The 24,263-nt window shown below is 40.4% G+C and overlaps 5 protein-coding genes and 1 long non-coding RNA gene across 16 annotated transcripts; 3 read left to right on the top strand and 3 right to left on the bottom strand.

The window, feature by feature from the left end:
- Positions 1-391: 391 nt before the first annotated feature.
- LOC104805455 lies at positions 392-2,244 on the bottom strand. Its single transcript, XM_010530024.2, has 2 exons — positions 1,028-2,244; positions 392-931 (listed from the first exon to the last, which is right to left on the bottom strand). The coding sequence occupies exons 1-2, from the start codon at positions 2,207-2,209 to the stop codon at positions 683-685; spliced, it is 1,431 nt and encodes a 476-aa protein (XP_010528326.1). The 5' UTR covers positions 2,210-2,244; the 3' UTR covers positions 392-682.
- Positions 2,245-4,075: 1,831 nt separating this feature from the next.
- Positions 4,076-11,836, bottom strand: LOC104805453. 11 transcript variants are annotated; one of them, XR_002023802.1, is made up of 12 exons: positions 11,397-11,836; positions 11,116-11,268; positions 10,741-10,914; positions 10,576-10,642; positions 10,341-10,457; positions 10,086-10,199; positions 9,765-9,971; positions 9,569-9,641; positions 8,258-8,988; positions 4,741-7,560; positions 4,574-4,646; positions 4,076-4,431 (listed from the first exon to the last, which is right to left on the bottom strand). It is a non-coding gene; the product is annotated as an uncharacterized LOC104805453 (long non-coding RNA). The 11 variants fall into 11 exon arrangements; XR_770503.2 differs by having other exon boundaries at positions 4,574-7,560; XR_770499.2 differs by having other exon boundaries at positions 4,076-4,646.
- Positions 11,837-12,378: 542 nt separating this feature from the next.
- LOC104805452 lies at positions 12,379-14,255 on the top strand. Its single transcript, XM_010530023.2, has 2 exons — positions 12,379-13,610; positions 13,707-14,255. The coding sequence occupies exons 1-2, from the start codon at positions 12,429-12,431 to the stop codon at positions 13,953-13,955; spliced, it is 1,431 nt and encodes a 476-aa protein (XP_010528325.1). The 5' UTR covers positions 12,379-12,428; the 3' UTR covers positions 13,956-14,255.
- A 1,053-nt stretch (positions 14,256-15,308) lies between these two features.
- On the top strand, positions 15,309-16,503 carry LOC104805451. Its single transcript, XM_010530022.1, has 2 exons — positions 15,309-15,982; positions 16,087-16,503. The coding sequence occupies exons 1-2, from the start codon at positions 15,388-15,390 to the stop codon at positions 16,329-16,331; spliced, it is 840 nt and encodes a 279-aa protein (XP_010528324.1). The 5' UTR covers positions 15,309-15,387; the 3' UTR covers positions 16,332-16,503.
- Positions 16,504-17,566: 1,063 nt separating this feature from the next.
- On the top strand, positions 17,567-20,012 carry LOC104805450 (probable pectate lyase 19). The gene is made up of 4 exons (XM_010530021.1): positions 17,567-17,946; positions 18,127-18,829; positions 18,916-19,161; positions 19,509-20,012. Exons 1-4 carry the CDS (start codon positions 17,744-17,746, stop codon positions 19,731-19,733), a joined length of 1,377 nt encoding a protein of 458 aa, XP_010528323.1. The 5' UTR covers positions 17,567-17,743; the 3' UTR covers positions 19,734-20,012.
- Positions 20,013-20,175: 163 nt separating this feature from the next.
- Positions 20,176-23,872, bottom strand: LOC104805449 (FACT complex subunit SSRP1). Its single transcript, XM_010530020.1, has 12 exons — positions 23,671-23,872; positions 22,638-23,245; positions 22,428-22,536; positions 22,214-22,300; positions 22,014-22,106; positions 21,740-21,937; positions 21,504-21,649; positions 21,264-21,408; positions 21,079-21,180; positions 20,801-20,986; positions 20,606-20,684; positions 20,176-20,520 (listed from the first exon to the last, which is right to left on the bottom strand). The coding sequence occupies exons 1-12, from the start codon at positions 23,722-23,724 to the stop codon at positions 20,390-20,392; spliced, it is 1,938 nt and encodes a 645-aa protein (XP_010528322.1). The 5' UTR covers positions 23,725-23,872; the 3' UTR covers positions 20,176-20,389.
- Positions 23,873-24,263: the final 391 nt, after the last annotated feature.

The raw sequence follows: 24,263 nt of genomic DNA, 5'->3' as shown, positions 1-24,263 counted from the left end.
AGATAGGGTTCAAATTGGAAGAGAGAGAGCAAACGGAGGGAGAGAGCAGACGGAGGAGAGAGAGAATGTAAATGCCGGAGGAGAGAGAATGAAAAGTGATACTGAGGAGAGAGAAATCGACACTACTTTTTAGGAGGAAAATTATTGTTTTTTAGATTTATTTTTAATTTTATTTGTTTTATAATATAAGGGTGTAATAGAAATTGTACATATGGGGAGGGTACATGTGAAGGAGTTTTTTTTTTTTTGAGAGGAGGGTACTCCATGAAGTACATGTAGCATTTTAAAGGCATTTTTGATAATGCCCCTTTTCAAAAGGGATTGCAATGTGAACACATCCGAAAGAAAATTGCATTCGGTGGAAGTTACCGAATCTGGAAAAAAAGAAAGATAAACAAAAATCCCGTCAATGGGTCTCATTTCTCTATAAATGCATGAGCTTTTTTCTTCGCCCCGCATAGATTTACATACAAGCTGTATGTTCGTATACAGTGTTATTACCGGCGCTAATCGGCACAAAGGTCTATATAGTAACCTATAGCCGATTCGAGTTTTATTTACATCTGAAAATTAAATTCTATGGACTATAAATATATATAATATAGTGTTGGTACGTCGTTCTTGGCGATTAGTGAATGAAATTAGCTAGCAGCACTCCTCATCGGCCTTTCTGTTGAGTGAGTCACTGAGAGGAAGACTGAGTCTTGGTGGAAGATTGCGCCTCACTCTCCACGGCCGTTTCCACGAATTGGGTGGTCACTTGTTCCCACCTTGTGATTGTCTCCTTGAACACTTTCTGTTGGGTTTGTGTAACAGTGACCGCTCCCTCTTGCTTGCTCTCGTTCTCCTTCACCACATTTTTGGTGACTTCTTGCAATGCGTTCAGAGTCTTCATCATCTCTTCTTGATAGCTCTGCATGGCGTTCTTCGTCTGCAGTATACACACAAGAAATAAAACAACACTTTGTTACTATTATCATCAGAAACATCATGGAGTTCGTTCACTTGTCAAAGTTTTGCAGCTCACCTCTTGTGATTTGCTCATCCTGGATTGGACGAGTTGCATGGCATTAGAGAGTTTTGAGGCTATGGTTATCATCTCAGACATGTAGGATCGAGGGTTTTTCTTGGCAGCCGTTGAGGAGATGGAACATGCGTATTTCATGTAAACCTTCATCTTCTCGAAAAAGGACTTGAACTCCTCAGTCTGCGGGCACTTCTTCTCGAGGTTTATGATGAATCCCATCACTTGGTCGGAAGTGTTACCATCAATGCTTGAGGCACTTTCTTTACTCTCCGTTTTGCTACTTTCGGCAGCAACGGCCTCACCACTTCCTTGAGTATCGAGTGTGTTGTTACCATTGGAGGATCCTTCAACACCTCCTTTGTTACCCGTTGTCATATCTTTAGCAGAATCTTTGTCTCCATTAACCTCAACCGATGCATCTTTCGAGGAATCGGCGTTTGATGATTCTTTTTTCGCGGAATCTGCGCTTCCTCTCGGTGTCTCTGTCGTCTGAGCCTTCCCGGAAGTTTTTTCATCTCCTTTCTCTGCATTCATGGAAGCTTCACTGCCTCCATTGATGTTGACGGAAGAACTGTGGCTGCTTTGAGACTGAGATGAAGATTGTGAGCTGCTCTGTACCATTGTCTTAACGACACGGGTAATGACTTGTTCCCATTTGATGATCCTGTCTTTGACTGCTTGCTTTTGCTCTTCAGTTAGTTCCATGGATTCATCGATCTTGGCCTCCTTACGTCTGTTCAGGAACTTACTAGCGATGGATTGGACCGAGCCAACGACGTTCATGGCTTCTCTTTGTTCGCTTTTCAGGGCCATCTCCGCCTCTCTTGATTCGCTTTTACGTGCAGCGAATGAAGAAATGGCCTGGAAGAGGCTACCAGCCTTGGCTTTCATGTCAAACTCAATATCCTTAGAGCCTCTCCGTCTGAGAACCTGAGAGATGGGGCAGACGTATTTGGAGAAAGCCTTGAGCCTCAGGAAGAACTCTTTGAACTCTTGAGTTTTCGGACATTCTTTCTCGAGGTTGAAAGCGAATGACATCACTACTTTGACGGTGTAAGGCTCCACATCCTTCACTGTCTTCGGCTCTTCGATGTTCGGTAAGAACGTGGGCGAAACTACGTCCAGGAGGGCCCCCGAGACGAAGAGGACGGCGAAGCAGGAATAGAGATAAGTTCTTGCCATTGTTGATTAGAGAAATAGATGAAACAATGAATGAATGAATATGATTCGGTGTTCTTTGATTGGGGATTTATAGATATGTAAAGAGTCTATCTTTAGATTTTAGAACCATAGAAACCAAAGCTGATGACTTTGAGAAATTGATGGGTTGAGCTCAAAAAAATTAGCAATCAATGAAATGGGAGGCTCAAAAAATAGCGAAGAAATTTAATCAAACACTAATAATAATGCAAGCTGTTATATTTGGAATTCTCAAGTAATTTTTCTTAGAAAAGAACGTGAAATATACAATAATAATGAAGGAAATTTTTAAAATTTTATGGAAATAGAAAACAAAGGAAATGGACAACTGTTTTGGACCTATTTATGATATTGTACTATACAATAATAATTAGGGGTGTAAAATGGGCGGGCTGGGCCGAATTCGGGTCGGATTCAATTCGGGCCGGGCCGGCTCGCCCATTTATTTTTCGGATCTAGGATCGATGGTCCGGAGCCCGGCTCTATAGGGTTTCGGGCGGGTTCGGGCCGAGCTTCGGGTTTTTTTTTATCAAATAATTTTTTTTCTATAATAATAATAATAATGTAAAATATTTTAGAAAAAGCAAACATAGTATAAAAAAGACAATTATATGATGTAATTAATTTGAAACATATAGAAAAAGAATCAATATATTCATATGTAAATAAAGGTTTAAAAATATATATATTTAAAAGTTTCTACATTTTCAAAAATATAAATTGTTAATTGGATCCAAGATAAAATTTCGTAATTTGGTTAAAAGATACACATATATAATATAAATATTGCACATGTGTTTGTTTATGTGCATCGAAGAACAAAATCCAACCTACTAGTACGCAATAAAACCAATATAGAGTGAGAAAAAAAATATAAAACAAAAAATATATAATCAAATAGTAAGTGTTAGGTTTGATTTAGTAAAAAAAATAATACAAAAGAAGATTATCCAATGATGTAATATGGTTAAAAAGAAGTTAAGATAATTATAGAGAGGTAAAACTTTGGTTTAAAAAAAAGAGTTAGAAAAAAATTAAATGGGCCTCAAGCTCGATTCGAGACCCGACCGACCCGGCCCGACTGGCCTGCAACCCATTTAGTCTGAGGCCCGAAAACCCAAAATTTAATGAGCCTATATTTTTTAGGCCATATCCTTATTATTTTCGGGTGGATCCGGGCTGGGTTTCAGACTCCGGACTTAATTGACATCCCTAATAATAATGAAGGTTGTTTCTCATCAAAGCCCAACGGAGAGAAAACTATAAAAGCCCAATTTACATGTAACCAATCTATTTTCATTATAAAACGTGTTAACTTTATAACGATAATTGTAGATGAAGAAGAAAATGAATTTTGTGGATCTACATCACAAAATACAGCACCAGCTTTGATCCTAATTAAGGCCGGGTTAAGGTCTTAGGTATGGAAACGAAAAAGGGAAGAACATTTTGGAAAAATTTTCTGATTTTCTATATTCACATCTCCATTGTACACTTATTTATATACAACTCAAAAAGGAATAAAAAATGAAAACAAAATGCACAACAGAAAAACAAATTCGTAAACAGAAAGAATAAAGGAATAAAACGTGTGACTAAGTTAACTAGCTATAACCGGGCATTATTAATTAACCAAATACCAAAAATAACCATGATAACCAAACCATCAAAATATGGACTCTAATACTCCTCCTCAAGATGTAGAATACAAACTATGTATTCCCATCTTGAATGATAAATGACGAAGATGATTAACCGCAATGGGCTTAGTCAATATATGCCAAATGATCTGATGCCAAAACATGCACAGGTGTGAGAAAACCTGATTTGATGTGTAGGTGCACAAAATGACAGTCCAACTCAATGTGTTTCGTCCGTTTAAGAAACGTGGGATTGTTAACAATATGTATAGCCGAAAGATTATCACAATACAATGAAACAAGCTATTGAGAAGTGATTCCCAACTCAAACAACAAAGTATGAATCCATACTAACTCACAGCATGTTTGAGTCATCGCTCTATACTCGGACTCTGCACTACTCCGAGAAATGGTCTGTTGTTTCTTCGATTGCCATGAGACTAGAGAGTTCCCAACGAACACATAGAAACCTGTTACAGATCTGCGTGAATCGGGACATAATGTCCAATCGGCATCGGTATAGGCACTCAGTCGAGTATCAGATGTAGCTGAGTAAAACAGACCCTGTGCATGATTTGTTTTCAGATAAGGCAAAACACGAAATGCGGCCTGTAGATTAGCTGTTCTGGGAGCTGACATGTATTGACTTAATTTGGTGACATAGAAGCTTATGTCTGGCCTTGTGAGACTGAGATATATAACTTACCGGTGAGCTTCCTATATATCAAAGGATCATCAAGTAGCTTCCAGATTCAAGACCGAGCTTTTTTCTCTAGTGTCTATGGGAGTTGCAAATAGCAATGGGTTTACAGCCTAATATACCAAAATCTTCAAGCAACTCCAAGGTATATTTACGCTGACAAACAGAAATACCTCGTTTAGATCGAGCAATCTCCAAGCCAAGAAAGTAATGCAACTGTCCCAGATCCTTGATCTCAAAATTTGAGTGTAAAATCGACATTAGGGCAGAAATCATCTCTGAATCATTTCCTGTAAACAACAGGTCATCAACATAAACAAGAACAACTACAAGGTTAGAACCATATCTCTTAACGAACAAAGAATTGTTAGATTGAGTCTGGACAAAGCCTGCATCCAGAAGAACACGACAATTTCTGGTTCCACTATCTCGAGGCTTGCTTCAAGCCATAGAGAGACAGCTGCAACTTACAGACCTAATCAGAAGACACTTTTTCACCCTGAAGATCAGAATAGCCAGGAGAGAGCTTCATGTATATATCCTCATCTAAATCTCCATTCAAAAAAGCATTGCTAACATTCATTTGGCTCAACAACCAATCATTTTTCGCAGCCAATGCCAACAATAATCTAACAGGGGTCATTTTGGTTAAAGGGCTAAAGGTTTCTAAATAATTCACCCCTTCCAATTGAGTGTAACCCTTAGCCACTAATCTAGGCTTGTATCTTTCAATAGAACCATCAGCATTGTACTTGGTCTTAAAGACCCATTTGCAGCCTATTGCATTCTTGCCGACAGGAATAGAGCTAATGGACCAAGTGTTCGTTCTAGTCAAAGCCTCCAGCTCAAGTGTCATTGCCTTTCTCCATGAATCAAATTTTGCAGCTTGGGTATATGATTGAGGTTCAGGTTCGGTGGTAATATTTAGAGCAAAGTTTCGATACGCAAGGGATAAATGGTCATATGATAAACAAGCTGATAAAGGGTAAGGAGTGGCAGGAGTAGAAGGTGGAGGTGGTTTATGATGAATGAGATAACAATGGTAATCTAAAAGATAGGTAGTGATTTTACACAAACGCTATGTTATAGAAATGTTTTTTGAAAAATCAGTGTCAATACTATGTGTATCTGTTTCAAAAGAGACCAAAGGAGAAGAAGAAGGATGAGTGATAGTGTCATGTGCAATGGAAGAAGAGTCGGTGGCATGGACAGAAGGTAAAGCACATGGAGAAACAGACTAAAAAAGGAAGGGAGAAACAAGACTTGGAAAGGAATCTGAGGCTGGTTGATGAAGAATCAATTTTGAAAGGAAATGTTGTCTCGTGAAAAACTACATTCCTAGAAATAATCACAGCATTAGACTCAAGATCAAACACTTTATAACCTTTGACACCATGCGGATATCCAAGAAAACCGCAGACATAGTCCGAAGACTGAATTATGTTTGTCTTTGGTCAAAGTAGACATGTAACAGAGACAACCGAAGACACGCAAATGGAAATAAGTAAGAGAAATGCCTGTGAGCATTTCAAAAGGAATTTGGTTTTGCAAAATAGGTGAAGGGGTTCTATTGATCAAATAGACAGAGGTAAGAATGTAGTCACCCCAATAAGACAAGGAACATGTGATTGAAAAAGAAGAGCTCTATTAACATTAAGTATGTGCTGATGTTTTCTCTCAACAATTGAATTTTGTTGAGGAGTGTAGGGCATGAAAACTGATGATGAATCCCTTTCTTTGCAAACAAAGATTTGAATGCAAGTTTAGGGGGATTATCAGACATAACACACTTGATAGAAGCATTGAATTGATTTTCAACAAAAGAAATGAACTCGGGAAATTTCTATAAAACATCACTTTTTGATTTTAGAAGGTAAACTCATGTACAACGACTGTAGTCATCAACAATAGAAAGAAAAAAATGGTGATCATCTACAGAACAAGGGTCCCAAACATCAACATGAAGTAACTCAAAAGGAAATTTAGAAACATGAGAAGAATCTGGAAATGACACATGCTTTTGCTTAGCTGGAGGAGACATGAAGAAGGGCTATTTGCTGAAGAAGCGAAGGTGAGATGTGAAGACTTGTCAAGAGATTGAACACGTATGTCAGAAGGGTGACCAAGATGGTGGTGCCAAAGATCAAAGGTGGTAGCAGAAAGAGAAATGCATAATGGATTGGACAGAGAAACCGATGTGGGAGATGTGTGCAACATCTCAAAGATATAAAGATTTTGGATCTGTCTACCCTTGTCAATCATCAATCCCTAAGTAAGGTCATGAATGAGGAAAGAGTCACGAAAAAAATGCACAGAACATGAAGAATGTTGAGTTAGACAACTGACACTAAGAAGATTGTAATGAAAAGTATGAACAAAACAGAAGACAGAAGGTGAAATGATAACAGTTCCAGCCTGAGTGACAGGGATGGAAGTCCGATTTGGGAGAGAAACAGCTACTGTAAGTATGTCATGTACTTAAGAAAACAAAGCTAAATCACAAAAAACATGTGTACTAGAACTAGTATCTAAAATCCAAACAACATATGGAAATGTAAGTCTAGAAGCAAATGTGGTGAAAACAGAATGAAAAATAGGCAAAATACCTGATGAGGATAGTGCAAAATTTGAATCTATGGAGGTAGAGCTCGAACCCTTTTGGTGAGAGAGCAGTTGAGATAGAAGCGAGTGTACCTGATCTAAAGTATTACGTCCTGTATGGCCAGCAACAACAGACTTTGCCATAGCAATAGTGTCAATGGAATCTGAACCAAATTAACTCTGTCAGAAGACTGAGGTCTAGGCTTGGAAGAAGAAGGTGAATGAGGATTCCAACCTGGGTTAGACTTATGACCCATTGGATATCCATGAAGGCGAAAACAACGTGAAATAAGGTGGCATGACATTCCACAATGTGTACAAATAAGGGAGGGCGATTTGAAGTGGTTGAGGAAGATGGAGTCTCACATCGACCGTCAGGAGGAATCTGGGACCTCTACATGAGGGAGGGTCAACCTTCCACCCTTGAGCTAGCCTTTGGGTGGAGTTAAGGCCCAAACTCTATCAGTTGGTATCAGAACCTCTCTCTACGGGCCGGTGTGGGCTTCGTCCCAACCCTGGCGGGCCTTCGGCTCGGTGGACCAACAGTCCGGTCGGGAGAGGAACCCAAAGAGAGGGAGAAGTCGCCAGTGACCGTGAGACCGTCAGCGCCGTGGTTGTTGTTGTCTAAAGGGGGCGGTATTGATAGAGTCCCACATCGACCGTAGGGAGGAATCTGGGACCTCTATATGAGGGAGGGTCAACCCTCCACCCTTGAGCTAGCTTTTGGGTGGAGTTAGGACTGATAGAGTTGACCCTCCCTCATATAGAAGTCCCAGATTCCTCCCTACGGTCGATGTGGGACTCCATCAATACCGCCCCTTTAGACAACGACGGCCACGGCGCTGACGGTCTCACGGTCGTTGGCAGCTACTCCCTCTCTTTGGGTTCCTCTCCCAACCGGACCGCTGGCCCACCGGGTCAAAGGCCCGCCAGAGTTGGGACAAAGCCCACACCGGCCCGTAGAGAGAGGCTCTGATACCAACTGATAGAGTTTGGGCCCTAACTCCACCCAAAAGCTAGCTCAAGGGTGGAGGGTTGACCCTCCCTCATATAGAGGTCCCAGATTCCTCCCTACGGTCGATGTGGGACTCCATCAGATGGTTTAGGTGTTTTAGGAGGTGGGGTTAAAAAAGGAAAAGAGTATGAAGAAGCATTCAGTTGCTGTTGTTCTTCTGTATCAGGAACATAAGAAACAGTCAGTTTCTGTTGTTCTTCCTGAGCAACAAGGTTGTAAACTCTAGTAATGTCAGGTAAGGGGTCAGACATCAAGATCTGGCGTCTAGCAGCAGAGAATGATTCATTCAAACACATTAAGAACCGCACAACATTCCTTCTTGCAAACAAAGTAGATCACTGATCAACAATACGACACTTACAACCCCTACACGTGCAACCCTTACGAGAACAGACAGGTAAAGGCTCATAGTGCTTCAATTCTTCCCATAACGCATTTAGTTTTGTGAAATACGAATTCAGATCTAGAGAACCCTGATATAGGCAGTCAATTTGGTGCTGAATAGTGTATATCTTAGAAACATTTGTCCTAAAAAAATAGTTCTGTAAATGTTGGCAGATCTCATGAGCATCTTTCATATAAGAAATCAGACTGTGAATATCAGGAGAAATGGAGTTAATCAACCAAGTGCATACCATGGCATTACAACGCAACCACGAACTTGAGTCCTCCTCATTGTCCAGAGGTTGCAGCAGAGTACCGAGAATAAATCCAAGTTTATTCTTAGCTAAGAGCGCCTTGCGAACAGCTCGTGAGTTCACCTCGCCACGAAGTTTCTCAGAAACAAGAAAAACGCTGGATGAATCTGTAACATGCAGGAACAAAGGATCAGAATAAGGATCTCTAGGGTTCACTGGAACAGTGCTCAAATTTGAAGGAATGGAGCTGGGAATGGACTCCTCAAGCCCAGGCGAAGACGCCATAGAGCAGGAAAGACAGAATCAAAGGAAGAATTTGAAGAAGATGAAATCGAAATCGCAGAGTGACCAGAAGAACATTCACTCTCTGATACAATATGGAAACGAAAAAGGGAGGAACATTTTGGAAAGATTTTCTAATTTTCTATATTCACTTCACATCTCCACTATACACTCATTTATATATAACTCATAAAGGAATAAAAAATGAAAACAGAATGCACAACAGAAAAACAAATTCATAAACAGAAAGAATAAAGGAATAAAACGTGTCACTATGTCAACTAGCTATAACCGGGTGTGATTAATTAACCAAATACCGGAAATAACCATGATAACCAAGCCATCAATATATGGACACTCTAATATTAGGGTATCAGAACTGATAAAGGGGTCTCATATGGGAGTTGTTGTAGCTTCTGTAATCAGATAAATGCAATATAAGAATTTTTTTTTAAAGGAACGTACCTTTGAACAGCACTCCACAAAGGGTCTCCAGAATTGCCAGTTCAAGTTTCTTCCATAACGAGAGTTTGTTGCACTGCATTCAAATGAACACTGACCATGTAAATTCAAACCCGAGTAGCAAGGATCCATTACGCATGAACATAAATGGCTGTCTACGTGTATTGATCACAACACAACAAACTTCAGGGATCTTTACCTAGAGGCCTTAATTCGATTAACCCAAAGTTTTCTAACCGCTTAGCCGTAAAGACAGTTATTCTCTTGCCAACTGGAGAAGATGAGAGTAATACACGGGGCTCCTGGCAGTGTGTATTTCTCACCTCGTCAAAAGGTCTGTCAACCAATCTTACGCAGTGAATGCAAGATCAACAACCTCCTTTCTTGAATTGCATATCTCAATTATCTGAGCAACACAATAACCAAAAAAATATTAAGTCGGTATTTTATACATAACAAGAATAGATTTTGAAAATCTATCAAGCAAAGCCCACAACGAGGAAATGGAAGCATTCGCTACCTGCAAGATAAGTAACGGAGTGGAATTCAAAGAACTTAATGATCAAGAGTCAACCAAGTAGGCTTCGGCTACAGAATTTCATCCTCTACTATCACTTGGCCACGAGTTGGAAAACTGAAAAGAAGCAGAAACTTTCAGTTCATGAGTTACCAAACATTCAAGCATACAACGTAGATACAGCAGTAGATAGCAATGAAAGAGCCTTCAGTGACACCACTATCTTTTAACAAAATGAGAGAGAGAGAAAAAAAAAACCTTGCAGCATATCCAATCAAACAAGAAAACTATTGTTCGCTAAAGATCTGAGTTGTATCAGATCAGACCCTATGCAATCTGACATTCGCAAGCCGTTCTGAACAACATGTTGATGGGCTGCAACAACGACTCAAAAACATTATTGTAAAAGCAGACTGGGTTGGCTCCTGAAAGCAACAAAATTCCAGAAACTGTGAGACTCCTTGTAGGAGGCCAAAATTAGAAAACAATTTACCAGGCTACATAAGAGCGGCCTGAAAGTATAATCAGCTGAGAGCCACTTTGGACAGCTTATTCTGCCGCTTCACAAAGGCAATAAAGTTAGAATTTTGAGAAAATATGACCATGGTCCATGGTTATAAGATGAGCCATATCATTTAGATGGAAAAACTACACTCACAACGCATCAGATTGATTGTATCGATGGACTCACAACAGTATGGTCATGCATCACAGATTTTCAGAGAACGTTGAAATGTCAATGAGACGCCAATCTTTCTGGTTCTATAGGTTTGATGTGTCGGGCCGTTCATGGTTGGGATCAAGAAGCATGCATATGATTGTCCTGCACTCCCTATAAAGATAATAAAGTTGGAATTTTCAGAAATCATGGCCATTGTCGTAAGATGAGCACTACATGCATTCTAAAATAACATTCAAGAAACAGAACATGCTCCCAGTGAGTGCAAGATCAACAAACGACAACAATTTTAGAACATTAAAGTAACTCAAAAAGAAAGCCCAACAAAGAAGAAGATAATCAGAAAGATATGACCTTGCAACAATCCTTCATAACCTGTCGGATTCAGGCCCGAATCGTGTCGGTATCGGGTTCTGATCAGCAGAAAAAAGCAAAGTCGACCAGAATTTTCGGAGAAGAATCAGCAGAAACCATGGCCATCGTCGTAAGATGAGCACTACATGCGTTCTAAAATAACATTCAAGAACCAGAACATGCTCCCAGTGAATGCAAGATCAACAAACGACAACAATTTTAGAACATTAAAGCAACTCAAAAAGAAAGCCCAACAAAGAAGAGAATCAGAAACATATGACCTTGAAGCAATACTTCTTAAACTGTAGGATTCAGACCCGGATCGTGTCGGTATCGGGTACCGATCAGCGGAAAAAGCAAGGTCGACCAGAATTGTCGGAAAAGAATCAGCGACGTGTTGTCCCGGAAGAGCTCGAAACGCTGAAGAAAATTGTGTAATCGATGGATAAACAGAGGTAAACTAGGTTTTCTGCCTCTGGGGTTCACTGGATGGGGCAAGCGTACTGGTTAGTAGTGGGGAAACAGAAACATTGGTAGCAAAAGTGCCAAGAAATGAGGAAAGGGACTCGCAAGAAAGCAAAGACGAAAGTCGGCAGATTTCATCGCCATTGGAGAGTGCGGTGAGGATGGGAATGAGGGAAATGACAATTGAGAGCAAAACCCTCTTCTTTATACTTTGACCACGAGTCGGCGGAGGGCATTTTCGGTATACATGTTAACGGTCAGAAATTGGGTCCATTGAATTCAAAAACCGGTTAGATTATATGTTTTGCTCGGCTTGGTTATTGAACCGGACTCAATAAATTGGTTCAACGAATTATAATTCTTACTTTTTAGTGATATATATTTATCAAATCCACTTTCTAAAATTGGTTCGTATTTCATCTCCAACTTGAATCACAAATTAGAATTAAAATTTAGAATTTTAGAATTCTTCAAACAATTATAAGGATTACTATTAAACTTTTTTTCAAGAATCCGGAGAAAGGGGTGCATATATTTATATATGGTCTTAACTTCTTCTAGGAAGAAGAAAAACTTTTTAAATTTTAATTAATTGTAATTATTTCATTATTTCCTGAGCCTCCCATCTCATTGATTGCTAAAGATGAGATTGTGAACCACACGAAGCCTTTGCTAATTTTTTTGAGCTCAACCCATCAATTTCTCAAAGTCATCAGCTTTTGTTTCTATGGTTCTAAAATCTAAAGATAGACTCTTAACATATCTATAAATCCCCAATCAAAGAACACCGAATCATATTCATTCATTCACTCATTCATTCATTGTTTCATCTATTTCTCTAATCAACAATGGCAAGAACTTATCTCTATTCCTGCTTCGCCGTCCTCTTCGTCTCGGGGGCCCTCCTGGACATAGTTTCGCCCACGTTCTTACCGAACATCGAAGAGCCGAAGACAGTGAAGGATGTGGAGCCTTACACTGTCAAAGTAGTGATGTCATTCGCTTTCAACCTCGAGAAAGAATGTCCGAAAACTCAAGAGTTCAAAGAGTTCTTCCTGAGGCTCAAGGCTTTCTCCAAATACGTCTGCCCCATCTCTCAGGTTCTCAGACGGAGAGGCTCTAAGGATATTGAGTTTGACATGAAAGCCAAGGCTGGTAGCCTCTTCCAGGCCATTTCTTCATTCGCTGCACGTAAAAGCGAATCAAGAGAGGCGGAGATGGCCCTGAAAAGCGAACAAAGAGAAGCCATGAACGTCGTTGGCTCGGTCCAATCCATCGCTAGTAAGTTCCTGAACAGACGTAAGGAGGCCAAGATCGATGAATCCATGGAACTAACTGAAGAGCAAAAGCAAGCAGTCAAAGACAGGATCATCAAATGGGAACAAGTCATTACCCGTGTCGTTAAGACAATGGTACAGAGCAGCTCACAATCTTCATCTCAGTCTCAAAGCAGCCACAGTTCTTCTGTCAACGTCAACGGAGGCAGTGAAGCTTCCATGAATGCAGAGAAAGGAGACGAAAAAACTTCCGGGAAGGCTCAGACGACAGAGACACCGAGAGGAAGCGCAAATTCCGCGAAAAAAGAATCATCAAAAGCCGATTCCTCGAAAGATGCATCGGTCGAGGTTAATGGAGACAAAGATTCTGCTAAAGATAAGACAACAGATAACAAAGGAGGTGTCGAAGGATCCTCCAATGGTAACAACACACTTGATACTAAAGGAAGTGGTGAGGCCGTTGCTGCCGAAAGTAGCAAAACGGAGAGTAAAGAAAGTGCCTCAAGCATTGATGGTAACACTTCCGACCAAGTGATGGGATTCATCATAAACCTCGAGAAGAAGTGCCCGCAGACTGAGGAGTTCAAGTCCTTTTTCGAGAAGATGAAGGTTTACATGAAATACGCATGTTCCATCTCCTCAACGGCTGCCAAGAAAAACCCTCGATCCTACATGTCTGAGATGATAACCATAGCCTCAAAACTCTCTAATGCCATGCAACTCGTCCAATCCAGGATGAGCAAATCACAAGAGGTGAGCTACAAAACTTTGACAAGTGAACGAACTCCATGATGTTTCTGATGATAATAGTAACAAAGTGCTGTTTTATTTCTTGTGTGTATACTGCAGACGAAGAACGCCATGCAGAGCTATCAAGAAGAGATGATGAAGACTCTGAACGCATTGCAAGAAGTCACCAAAAATGTGGTGAAGGAGAACGAGAGCAAGCAAGAGGGAGCGGTCACTGTTACACAAACCCAACAGAAAGTGTTCAAGGAGACAATCACAAGGTGGGAACAAGTGACCACCCAATTCGTGGAAACGGCCGTGGAGAGTGAGGCGCAATCTTCCACCAAGACTCAGTCTTCCTCTCAGTGACTCACTCAACAGAAAGGCCGATGGCCGATGAGGAGTGCTGCTAGCTAATTTCATTCACTAATCGCCAAGAACGACGTACCAACACTATATTATATATATATATAGTCCATAGAATTTAATTTTCAGATGTAAATAAAACTCGAATCGGCTATAGGTTACTATATAGACCTTTGTGCCGATTAGCGCCGGTAATAACACTGTATACAAACATACAGTTTGTATGTAAATCTATGCGGGGCGAAGAAAAAAGCTCATGCATTTATAGAGAAATGAGACCCATTGACGGGATTTTTGTTTATCTTTCTTTTCTTCCCGATTCGGTAACTTCTACCGGATGCAATTTTCTTTCGGATGTGTTCACATTGCAATCCCTTTTGAAAAAGTTAAATGTGAGATTATATATCTCTCTCTCAGACAAATGATCAAACACCTAGCGTCCAGTGGTGGAACCTCAGCCGAACTCTATTCGAACTAACCTAGAATTCTAGCAGCTAAGCCCACAATTCAGATCAGGAACTAAACAAGGAAGAAAGAGAATCAAACAGAAAGTAAAAAGACACCATATGCGTGCTCGGCACTTGCCAAGCCCTACTCACGGCGGGAATTTGATGTTCCGTTCACCATTGACGGACCTTGAAGGTTTCGGCGCCACACGAGAGAGAAAGAGATACGACAAACGCAAATCTATTCTCCCTTCCCCTTCACCATGTTCCTATACCTGAGAGAGAGCAGAGTATATAAACCTCATACCCTCTGAAGCGAGTAGAGACTTCGACCTTTAAAACAGAGACAGAATTCAACATTAAATATGTTAAACACCTGGATTTCATCCTCTTACAAATCCGTTTCTTTCTTTCACTTAAGTTTCCTTGTTATCCAAAATATTAAGAAATTTTTTTTTATTAATATTATGTTGGTTTCTTGTTAGTAAATTCTACACAAATTAAACATGTATATATAAAGCTGTTAAACATGCAAACGAATATATATATATATACACATAGTAAGAAATTATGGTACGACATTCACACATGAATATAAACTTGTGTACTTGCTACCATCATATAAGCTTAGCTACAAGATCTTACATATATATACACCGTATAATATGATATAATATAATATACCAAATTTAAAATAAAATAAATATTGCCAAACAAAAATTCTCTAAATATGGGTTCCATTTTTTAACAGATAGCCGTTCAAACCGGTCCTGACTGATTCCAAAATCTGAGTACAATGAATAAACGGACGTCCATCAATCTCTCTTGGTCCCCTGCAGAGTTTACTATTATTAGGCGCATGAAAAAACTTATATAAAGGGCTCCAAACCCTACGTACCAATTCGCAATCCCTTCATATCTTTTCTTGTATTCCTATAGTTGGTTTTTTTACCCTTTTCGTTTCAATAGTTCCCCCCACCAATTCAACCATGGCAAGGATTTCTCTGTTGTTCTCTCTAACCTTCGCCCTTGCCGTGGCCTCCGCCTTCGCCCACGAGAAGCCCGTCAAGGCCAAGTACTCTCCTCCCTGCACCGTGGAACAGCTCAAGACCGTCCCCTTCTTCGAGATTTCGAAGATGATAGAGTTCAAGGCGAGTTCCGCGATGAAGTTCCCCGAGCTGGGGTCGATATTCTCCGTCTGCAAGGGCTACAACTCCTTCCTCTCCAGCTTCTCCAAGCGCGGGGACTTTGCTTTCGCCCTGAGCGGGCCGGCCTCTCTCATATGGAAGGCTAAGTTTGCCGCCATGAGCCACGCCCTTATGGCCATCCAGATGGGATTCGGTGCGCAAGGCAAGGCATCTATCAGCCTGAGGAAGAACTACGACGGCATGATCCACGGATTCCACGTCATCCCCTCTAAGATCATCGAGATCTCTGCCAGGCATCAGTTCAAGGCCGGAGCCAAGCTCTCTGTCCGAGAGCAGAAGGAGTTCACCGCTGTCTTGGGATCTTTCAAGAAGTGCTTCAACGGTTACATCGACTCCGCTGTCGAGATTGCCGCCAAGAAGCACGTCGCCGTCGGAGGTATATATATACACATACAGAGTTTCAGTAATATTGTCATATATATATAGAGACACTACGATCGATATTTGATTAATCTTCTCGAATATTTCTCCGTATCTCAGGCCATTTCGGATTCGGAGGCCAGTTGGGAGGCTTGATTCCCGGGTTCGGAGGCTTGATTCCGGGGTTCGGGGCGGGAGGTAAAGCTGAATTCTCGGCCTCAGCCTCGGCCTCGGGGAAGGTGGACGTGCACGGGAAGAAGAAGAAGAAGGCTCATCACCAGAGGAGGTCAGTGTTGGCCAGCGAAGATGGATTCAGGTCACTGAACCGTCCGTACTTGAAGCATTTGGTTGGGTTGAAGGCTTAAACTCTCAAACAACAGACGAATGAGCCATGAGTTAATCTATTATTTTTTTTATTTATTTTTTTTTCTCTAATAAGGAAGGGAAATGCCGAGCGATTATTTAACATTAAATATGTAACCTTTTCGATGCAATATTCCTATTACCCTAATGAATAATATATTGCATTATCGCATATACCGATGTCTACGTCCCTATATATTCTCTATGGTTTTATTCTCCTTGTTGGTTTATATATATATACACGAGAGAAAATGTGAAACTTGACCTAAGATGATATTAATACAGCTATAGATCATGATATGTTATAAAAATAAATAAATTAATTAATGTGAACGATATATTTAGTTGCAACCAACAAAAGAAACCTAAACCGGATAAATAACCGGGAAATATGCATTTCAGCGGATGAAACTAAATCAAACCGGCCATTATTAATTGGTCTCACACTGTTATAGTCTTACTGATGGGTCAAGAAGAATAAATATATACAATTCAAGAGGGCTTAACTGAGTTAACAAATGGTTATGATTACCTTTAAAACTCTTTAATTTATAACTGAACGTAGGCGAATCGCATACATACCACAACTTTGCCTTTTTTATTAACCGGGACGTTTGTATTTTTCACAAAAAAAAATATATATATATTGCATGACTATAGAAAATAAGAAATGCATGAAAATTATGCTACAGGCAAGAGATATCTTTTTTTAAAGAAAATTATGTTTTTTTAGCGAAATTAAAGAAAATTATGTTATTAGTAAAAAAAAAAATCCATGTCTCTTAATAGTATGTATAGTTGCACAAAAAATCAGATTTGGGGTTTTTAATCCGTTATCCAAAGACTCGAATTCGGTAATGCGATCGGATATTCCAAAATATCTTAACCTAATCATATATATTGACACATCTAAAAAGATTTTAAATTGAATATTAAATTCCATTTAAATTGTTGTCTTTGGTACCCAGAGTATGGACCCGATTCTAGAAAATGTTCATACATATTCAATGTGATTCGAATTATAAGTTGACCTAATTCATAATGGTAATTAAGCGAGGTTATATATTTTCTACCGAATTGGGATAATGTTTTTTTTTTTTTACCACAAACCCCAAAATCATTGGTCTAATTTTAAATTGTAACTGTCAACCGTTTACCAAGGATATGGTGACCCCCCTATTTATACTCTTTCCTTGCGTCAGAAGCAACCCTTCTTTGTATATTTTTCATAATAATAATAAAAAAAAACTCCAACAAGCTCAGCTATGTTGGAAGCTTAGCAATCTCCATTGCTCTGGCTTTTGATTCGAACCCAAAAAAAAATAAAAAATAAAAAATAAAAAATATTCAGGGATCCAAACAAGAAGAAAACAGAATTTGTACAAAGAAAAATTTACAAAAAGAGAAAGAAATTATGGAGAAGACGAAGATGATTGCGTGTTATGTGTTCCTCGTATGTTTTGTCTCTCAGATTCCAAACTTGAGAGGCAAAATCGGAGAGTACGATGATTACCTGAGAAAGCAAGAAGCAGAAGCTCAAGAACAAGCTCTCAGGGCCTACGATCCAGAATTCGACCAAACCGTCAAGAAATTCGATCACAACGATCCCTCTCACCAGTAATAACGTTCTTTCTCATTTTGTTTTTGTTCTTGTGTTTATACGCTAATCACATGGATTTAGGGTTTTTTTTCCCGAGAAATCTGATAGATAGTTGCATGATTATCGACGATGTCAGGCTGTAATTTAGTTGTCTAACGAAACCTATATGTAATGTTACATATCTATGCATAATGCAGAAATGCTACGATAAGTATAAAGGGAGGATACAGACCGAACAAGAACACAACATCCACAAGAAGAAGCCTAAGAGGAAGGGGAAACTGGAAGAAGATTGCAGGGCCATGCAAGGCAACTAACCCTGTGGACAAATGCTGGCGCTGCCAAGCCGATTGGGCCCAAAACCGGAAGAGGCTCGTCTCCTGCGTCCGAGGCTTCGGCCACAAGACCACCGGAGGATTTTCCGGAAAGTTCTACAAAGTCACCGACCCCTCGGACGACGATATGCAGAACCCCAAACCTGGAACAATTAGACATGCGGTGATCCAGAAGGTACCCTTGTGGATAATCTTTGCAAGGAGCATGCACATAAGGCTGAAGCAGGAGCTCATGATCACAAGCAACAAGACGATCGATGCTCGAGGAGCGAACGTTCATATCGCGTTCGGGGCCGGAATCACGATACAGTTTGCTCAGAACGTGATCATACATGGACTGCATATTCATCACATTGTTACTAGCAATGGAGGTATGATCAGAGACTCCGTCGACCATATCGGGATCAGAACTCAGGCTGACGGAGATGGGATTTCGGTTTTCGGGTCATCGAACGTTTGGTTGGATCATCTCTCGATGTCGAGGTGTCAAGATGGGCTGATCGACGTTATACAAGGATCTACAGCCATCACCATATCTAACTGTCACTTCACACATCACAACGATGTAAAGCCAGAAACCCTTAACTCTCTAAAAGTTACTCTCACCAGCTTCTTGTTCATGGAGATCCGAGGTTTTCTTTTTCCTGGCAGGTGATATTGTTGGGAGCGAGCGATCAATTCTCGGGGGATTCGATAATGCAAGTGACGATAGCTTATAACCATTTCGGGAAAGGATTGGTGCAGAGGATGCCGAGGTGCAGATGGGGATTCGTCCATGTCGTGAACAATGACTACACTCACTGGGAAATGTATGCCATCGGTGGGAGCCAACACCCTACCATCCTCAGCCAAGGCAACCGTTTCATCGCTCCTCCTCACATCTCCTGGGCCAAACAGGTAATGGCTTTCTGTATATTTCACTCGGTCTCTGCTTCAGAAACCTGTGTGATCAGGTTTAATCTGCGACTAACAATCTAAAGATTGTTTCTTTGGACCCAAGAAACAAGATCTTGAATCTCATGGATTCTGGGCTCCTTTACTTCTGCAACCTCCATGATTCAAGATTGATCTCGTTTTGAGATCTTGATTTTGAAATCTGAAATTGAGATGGTTGTGGTGGATTGGTTAGCAGATGTTGTAATGATCAGGTTTGGTCTGCGATTAGCGATGCAAAGATTGTTTCTTTAGACCCAAGAAACACGATCTGAGGGGGTCTTATTTTCCTCTGCAACCTCCATGATCAGGTGACGAAGAGAGATTACGCGCAGCCATCGGAGTGGAAAAGGTGGACGTGGCAATCGGAGATGGACGTGTTCATGAACGGAGCCTACTTCGTGGAATCTGGAGATCCAAACTTCAAGCACAAGTTCACCAGACAAGACATAATCAGAGCCAAGCATGGAATGGCGGCTTCGATGCTGACGAGGTACGCTGGTTCCCTTCATTGCTTCGCCGGCAAGCCATGTTGAATCTGCTCCAAGACTCTCGGAACTTGATTAGTGTCCGGACAGAGACAGGATCAGAGGGTTCTGGTTGGCTTCGCCTTATTGCTTCTCAGGTGATGTCACAGACGACTCAAGTCGTCTTCTTTTTCACGTCCCTGGAAGTTATGTACATTATTTCTCGTTCTTTTTTTCCCTGACGTTTTCTATTTGTTCAATTTTTTTACGAATTTTGTAACACTGAGGAATGTAAAAGATGTTCCCAGCTTAAATTTTGGTTAATAAATACCATTCGAGAGGTGACCACATTCATGAAACTGAAATACTTCGACCATGTAACCTAAAGGCAAAGGACAAGACCAATACTGGGCACCTAAAAATTCGAATACCCCACCCACACCCACCCTTGTTATTTTTTTTTTTTTGGAATCTACAACTCATCCAAAAGACTGTCAGACAAAATCTCTCATAAGTTGAACCTCGAAAACCCATTTCATAACTATAAAAACCTTTCTAATTTATATGCGTCTGAAAGATCGAATGTCAAATTTCAACATACATGAGCTAAGGACACAAACAAGGATGCACCCAAAGGTGAACCCTGCGTTTTTGTTGTGTTGTTGAACAGGGCGGCTTCAAAGTCTAAAAAGTGAAGGGCACTGTGGAATATTAGATATTACCGATCAGTGGCTGTCAGAGTCGTTGCCAGAGTCATCGATGTTCATAGGCTGAGGGTTTTTGTACCCACTTATCTCATCTTTGTACCGCTTCTTGTCTGCTCTTGCCTTTGCTTCATACGGCTCTCTTTCCTCCGCTGTTGTCACATACACATACACATACACACTATGATATATATACATATATCTATATATATAGAGATAGAGAGAGAGATTTGTTACCTGACATCTGCCTCCACTTGTCTCCGAGCACCTTCCCCACCTCTCCAAACGCTATTCCCGGGTGGCTCTTCTTTATGTTCTGGCATCATTTCATGTTTAACAGAGAAATCCATCACTTTGCATTTATCCCATGACTGCCCCCAACTATGTAAAAGCTTCCAAAATTAAATAACATTAGATGAAAACTCTCTTCACCTCTCTTTCCATCTGAGAGAAGAACATGAACCCAGACATTGCTCTCTTTGGAGCATTTGGATCTTTCTTCTTCTTCTGCTTCTTCTTCTTCCCACTGTCTTCCCCTCCTTCTCTTGGCTTCTTCTTAGGTGGCAACCCTTTGGACGAAGATGCTGCCTCTTTCTTTGTTTCCTTCTTGCTAGATTTCTGAAAAAATGAGTTCACGAATAAACAACGTATCAACCAAATAGTTCCTCCTCCGAAATCATTGGGCTTAAGCATATGCGAAAACAGCTTGCCTCCTTCTCTCCTTCTCTGTCACTAGCATCTGATTCTCCCTCCTCAGAATCATCGGTCGGTGAACCACCATCATCCCCTCCCTCTGCCACAAAGTCTTCATCCTGCATTAATTTAAAAGATTGATTTTTTAGGAACTTGCTATATTATCAAATTTCAAACTGATTTAGTCGGACAAAGCACATGCCTCCTCATCACTCTCATCGGCAGCTTGGTTCTTGATACGCTCAAGATGAGGATCGACTGCATCATCATCGTCGTCCCGAAGAACAGCAGCCACACCATCTGCAGTTCCCGCACCTCCAAGGTTCATAATCTTCAATCCCTTAGAGCTGCAAGAGATGATATTTATTCACTCCTACTATTAAGATGCATTCTTGGTAACTTCAAAAGTTCAAACACAAATCCACAAAATGCTAGAGCTGACCTCATGAAGTCGAAAAGATTGTGATACTCATTCCTCTGAATATTCCGGAACAGATGTTCTTGCTCAGTTTTCAGTCTTATAAGAAGATCAAAGTAATGCATGTTTGATCCACCGGCAGCATGCCTTTCAAACTCCACATAGTCAATCTAATAAATAACAAATAAATGGGTTAAACAAACCATTCAATCATCAAAACTTAGCCGAGTCACGATCAGGTAACATATCAGAAGATATACCTCATCATGAAGTATAAGCGTTGGAGGTTTAGGTAAAAAGAAGAAGCCCTTCTCAAGTGGATAGAGGACACCATCTTCTGCTTTGAGAGATGATTTCACAGCATACCCATCCTGGGCACTGCGGAACTTCCCAGGTTTTGTAACCTTTGCAGTGGATAACCCACGCAGTACTGTAGTGAATACTTCATGGATGAGGCCCTGACCCAAACATATACTCTTAGCACAAAAATTTCACTAATGAGTAATAATTTGGGAGCAGACTACGGACATATACCTTATAGCTCGGCTCCAACTTGTCCTTATACTTCGCATTCAAAAGATCATCACTAATTGATAGTTTGCTTTGGACAACAAAGTCAGTTTCAAACTGGAAAGGTAAGCAAAACAGATCAGTAAAATCTATCAAAAGAAAAAGGCCAAAGGAAAAGGAGCACAATAACTCAAGAGAACCGGAAGGAATAAGTGGACTTTTACCTGCATCACGATATGAGGGTACAATGTTTGACCTTTCCTGATTGGTGGATCAAGAGAAATAACAACAAATGTGTGCGGCTGGTTTGACTGCTCAAGCACAACATCGATAAGAAGAGATCCACTAAATGAGAATATTCACCCATTATGATGAATTAATTGCCCTTAAAATGCTAGCATCAGTAAAACAACAAGAGGTACAAATAAGTAGAATTACCTTTGGAAGTAAAAACAGCCGGACAACACTGCTGTATTGGATTTTGAAGTCATTAGCTTGACCTTGCAGACGTAAAAATGAAAGGTGAAGTTCCACATTGTACCGACCCCTGTAAGAATACAAGTTGTTAAGAAGATCAACCACCATAGTAGAACAACTGAAGAAATGATGAACTTATAGCTAAAAGAGGATCAAAGCCAAGATCTGTACCTGGGTGTGAGAATTCCAATACTTTCGAATGTAACAACAGCTTCTTCAGCTCCAGGAGCAACATCAGCCATAGACAAGATTTTGTCACGAAAGACTTGAGCAGGGGGGCGATTTTCGTCACCAACAAACTGCGTGTTGGAATTGGGAATGTGGAAACTTATCTCCATCAAAGAGTCTTTTTCATTGGCACCGGCGGTATCATCAACATGAAACTCCAGGATGACATCATTTTTCCCTTGAAGCTGAGTCTGTGAAACATCAGCTAGGGAAACTTCAAACGCTTGCTTTCCTCCTACCATAAATGTCAGTGCATTGCCATTTAAATCCACTTCTCCCCAATTGCGACCACTGACAGATAGTTGTTTCTCTTCAGGCGTTATCCCACATGTGTTCTGGAAAAAGTTGGTCAAACTTGCAACATCCTGATCCCTAAATCCAACAAACTTATAGTACAACCCATCTTTGGTTTTAACACCCAACTGATTTGTCCTCGGAACCTTCATCCAGTTGACATCTACAATATCAGATTTATCGACTTCCACAGCCTTACCACCTCCTTGCTTCTTCCATAAAATACCTCCAGAGTAAATCTTAAGCTGTCCAGGGTTCTGCAGAACCAAATGGCAACCAAATAAGCACTAGTCTCCAACAAGTCCCAAAAACCATTGCCCTTCTGTTCAATGTTCTAAATTGGCAAATAGAAGTGGACGGAGTCTATGGTTCATGAATCAACATTTGAAAGGGGAATCATTAAAAACGCCAGACCTTCTCTTATTCTGAAAATTTCGTCGACAAAACCATTCTCAAATATATTTTTCTCAGAAAAAAGTTAGATTTCCCAAATCCATGGGCTATCTATAAAAAAATTAGGGTTTCCGAAACAACAGTAAACAATCCAAAGTTCAAGACAACGAAGACGGCGTCGATTTCAAGAAACTAGGGTTTCGAAACAAGCGAAATGAGCGAGAAACTGAACTACAATCGAAAGACGAGAGTGAGAGAGAGAGGGAAGATGGAGAGTGAGATGACGCACCGTGCCTCCGCGACCGCCAAGAGAGATGTTGTTGAAGAGATGGCCGTCGGTCATGGCTCCGACCGAAGAAACCAAATCGCCGATGAGAGAGACTGGAGAAAAACCGAAGGCAAAGGAGGATCGAAGAGCCCTTCGCGTGCCTCTGTGAGCGTGTAGAGGTGAAAATGCGGAATATGGTCTTGCAGCTTCTGAGCGCGAAATATATACGAGCCCTTGATGGTTGATGCCTGTGGCGGTGTAACAATTCCTATTTTATTTTAATCAAAAATTCTGAACAAAATTTAGGAAAATGTTTTGCCAATTTATATTTACATAGAGGTGGATATATCATATTTCGTTTCTGGTCTTGGTTTCATCCGGTTACGTTTAAATTGTTTATATCCTTCAGGCTTTTATGTCCAATTCAGTTGGATTCGATTTTTAACAATAAATATATAATTTTTAAAAAAAAATAGGAATTTTTCAATTATATTTATATTCAGTTCAAATTCAATTTCACAACAATATCTGATAATTATGTCAAATTCGATTCAATTACATTATCATTATCAGTCTATAAATAACCAAATCAAAAGCCCACTCCTATAATTTAG

This window comes from Tarenaya hassleriana, unplaced genomic scaffold, assembly GCF_000463585.1.
Source record: "Tarenaya hassleriana unplaced genomic scaffold, ASM46358v1 Cleome11, whole genome shotgun sequence".
Classification (NCBI taxonomy): Eukaryota; Viridiplantae; Streptophyta; class Magnoliopsida; order Brassicales; family Cleomaceae; genus Tarenaya; species Tarenaya hassleriana.
This window is presented reverse-complemented; position numbering and strand designations above follow the sequence as displayed.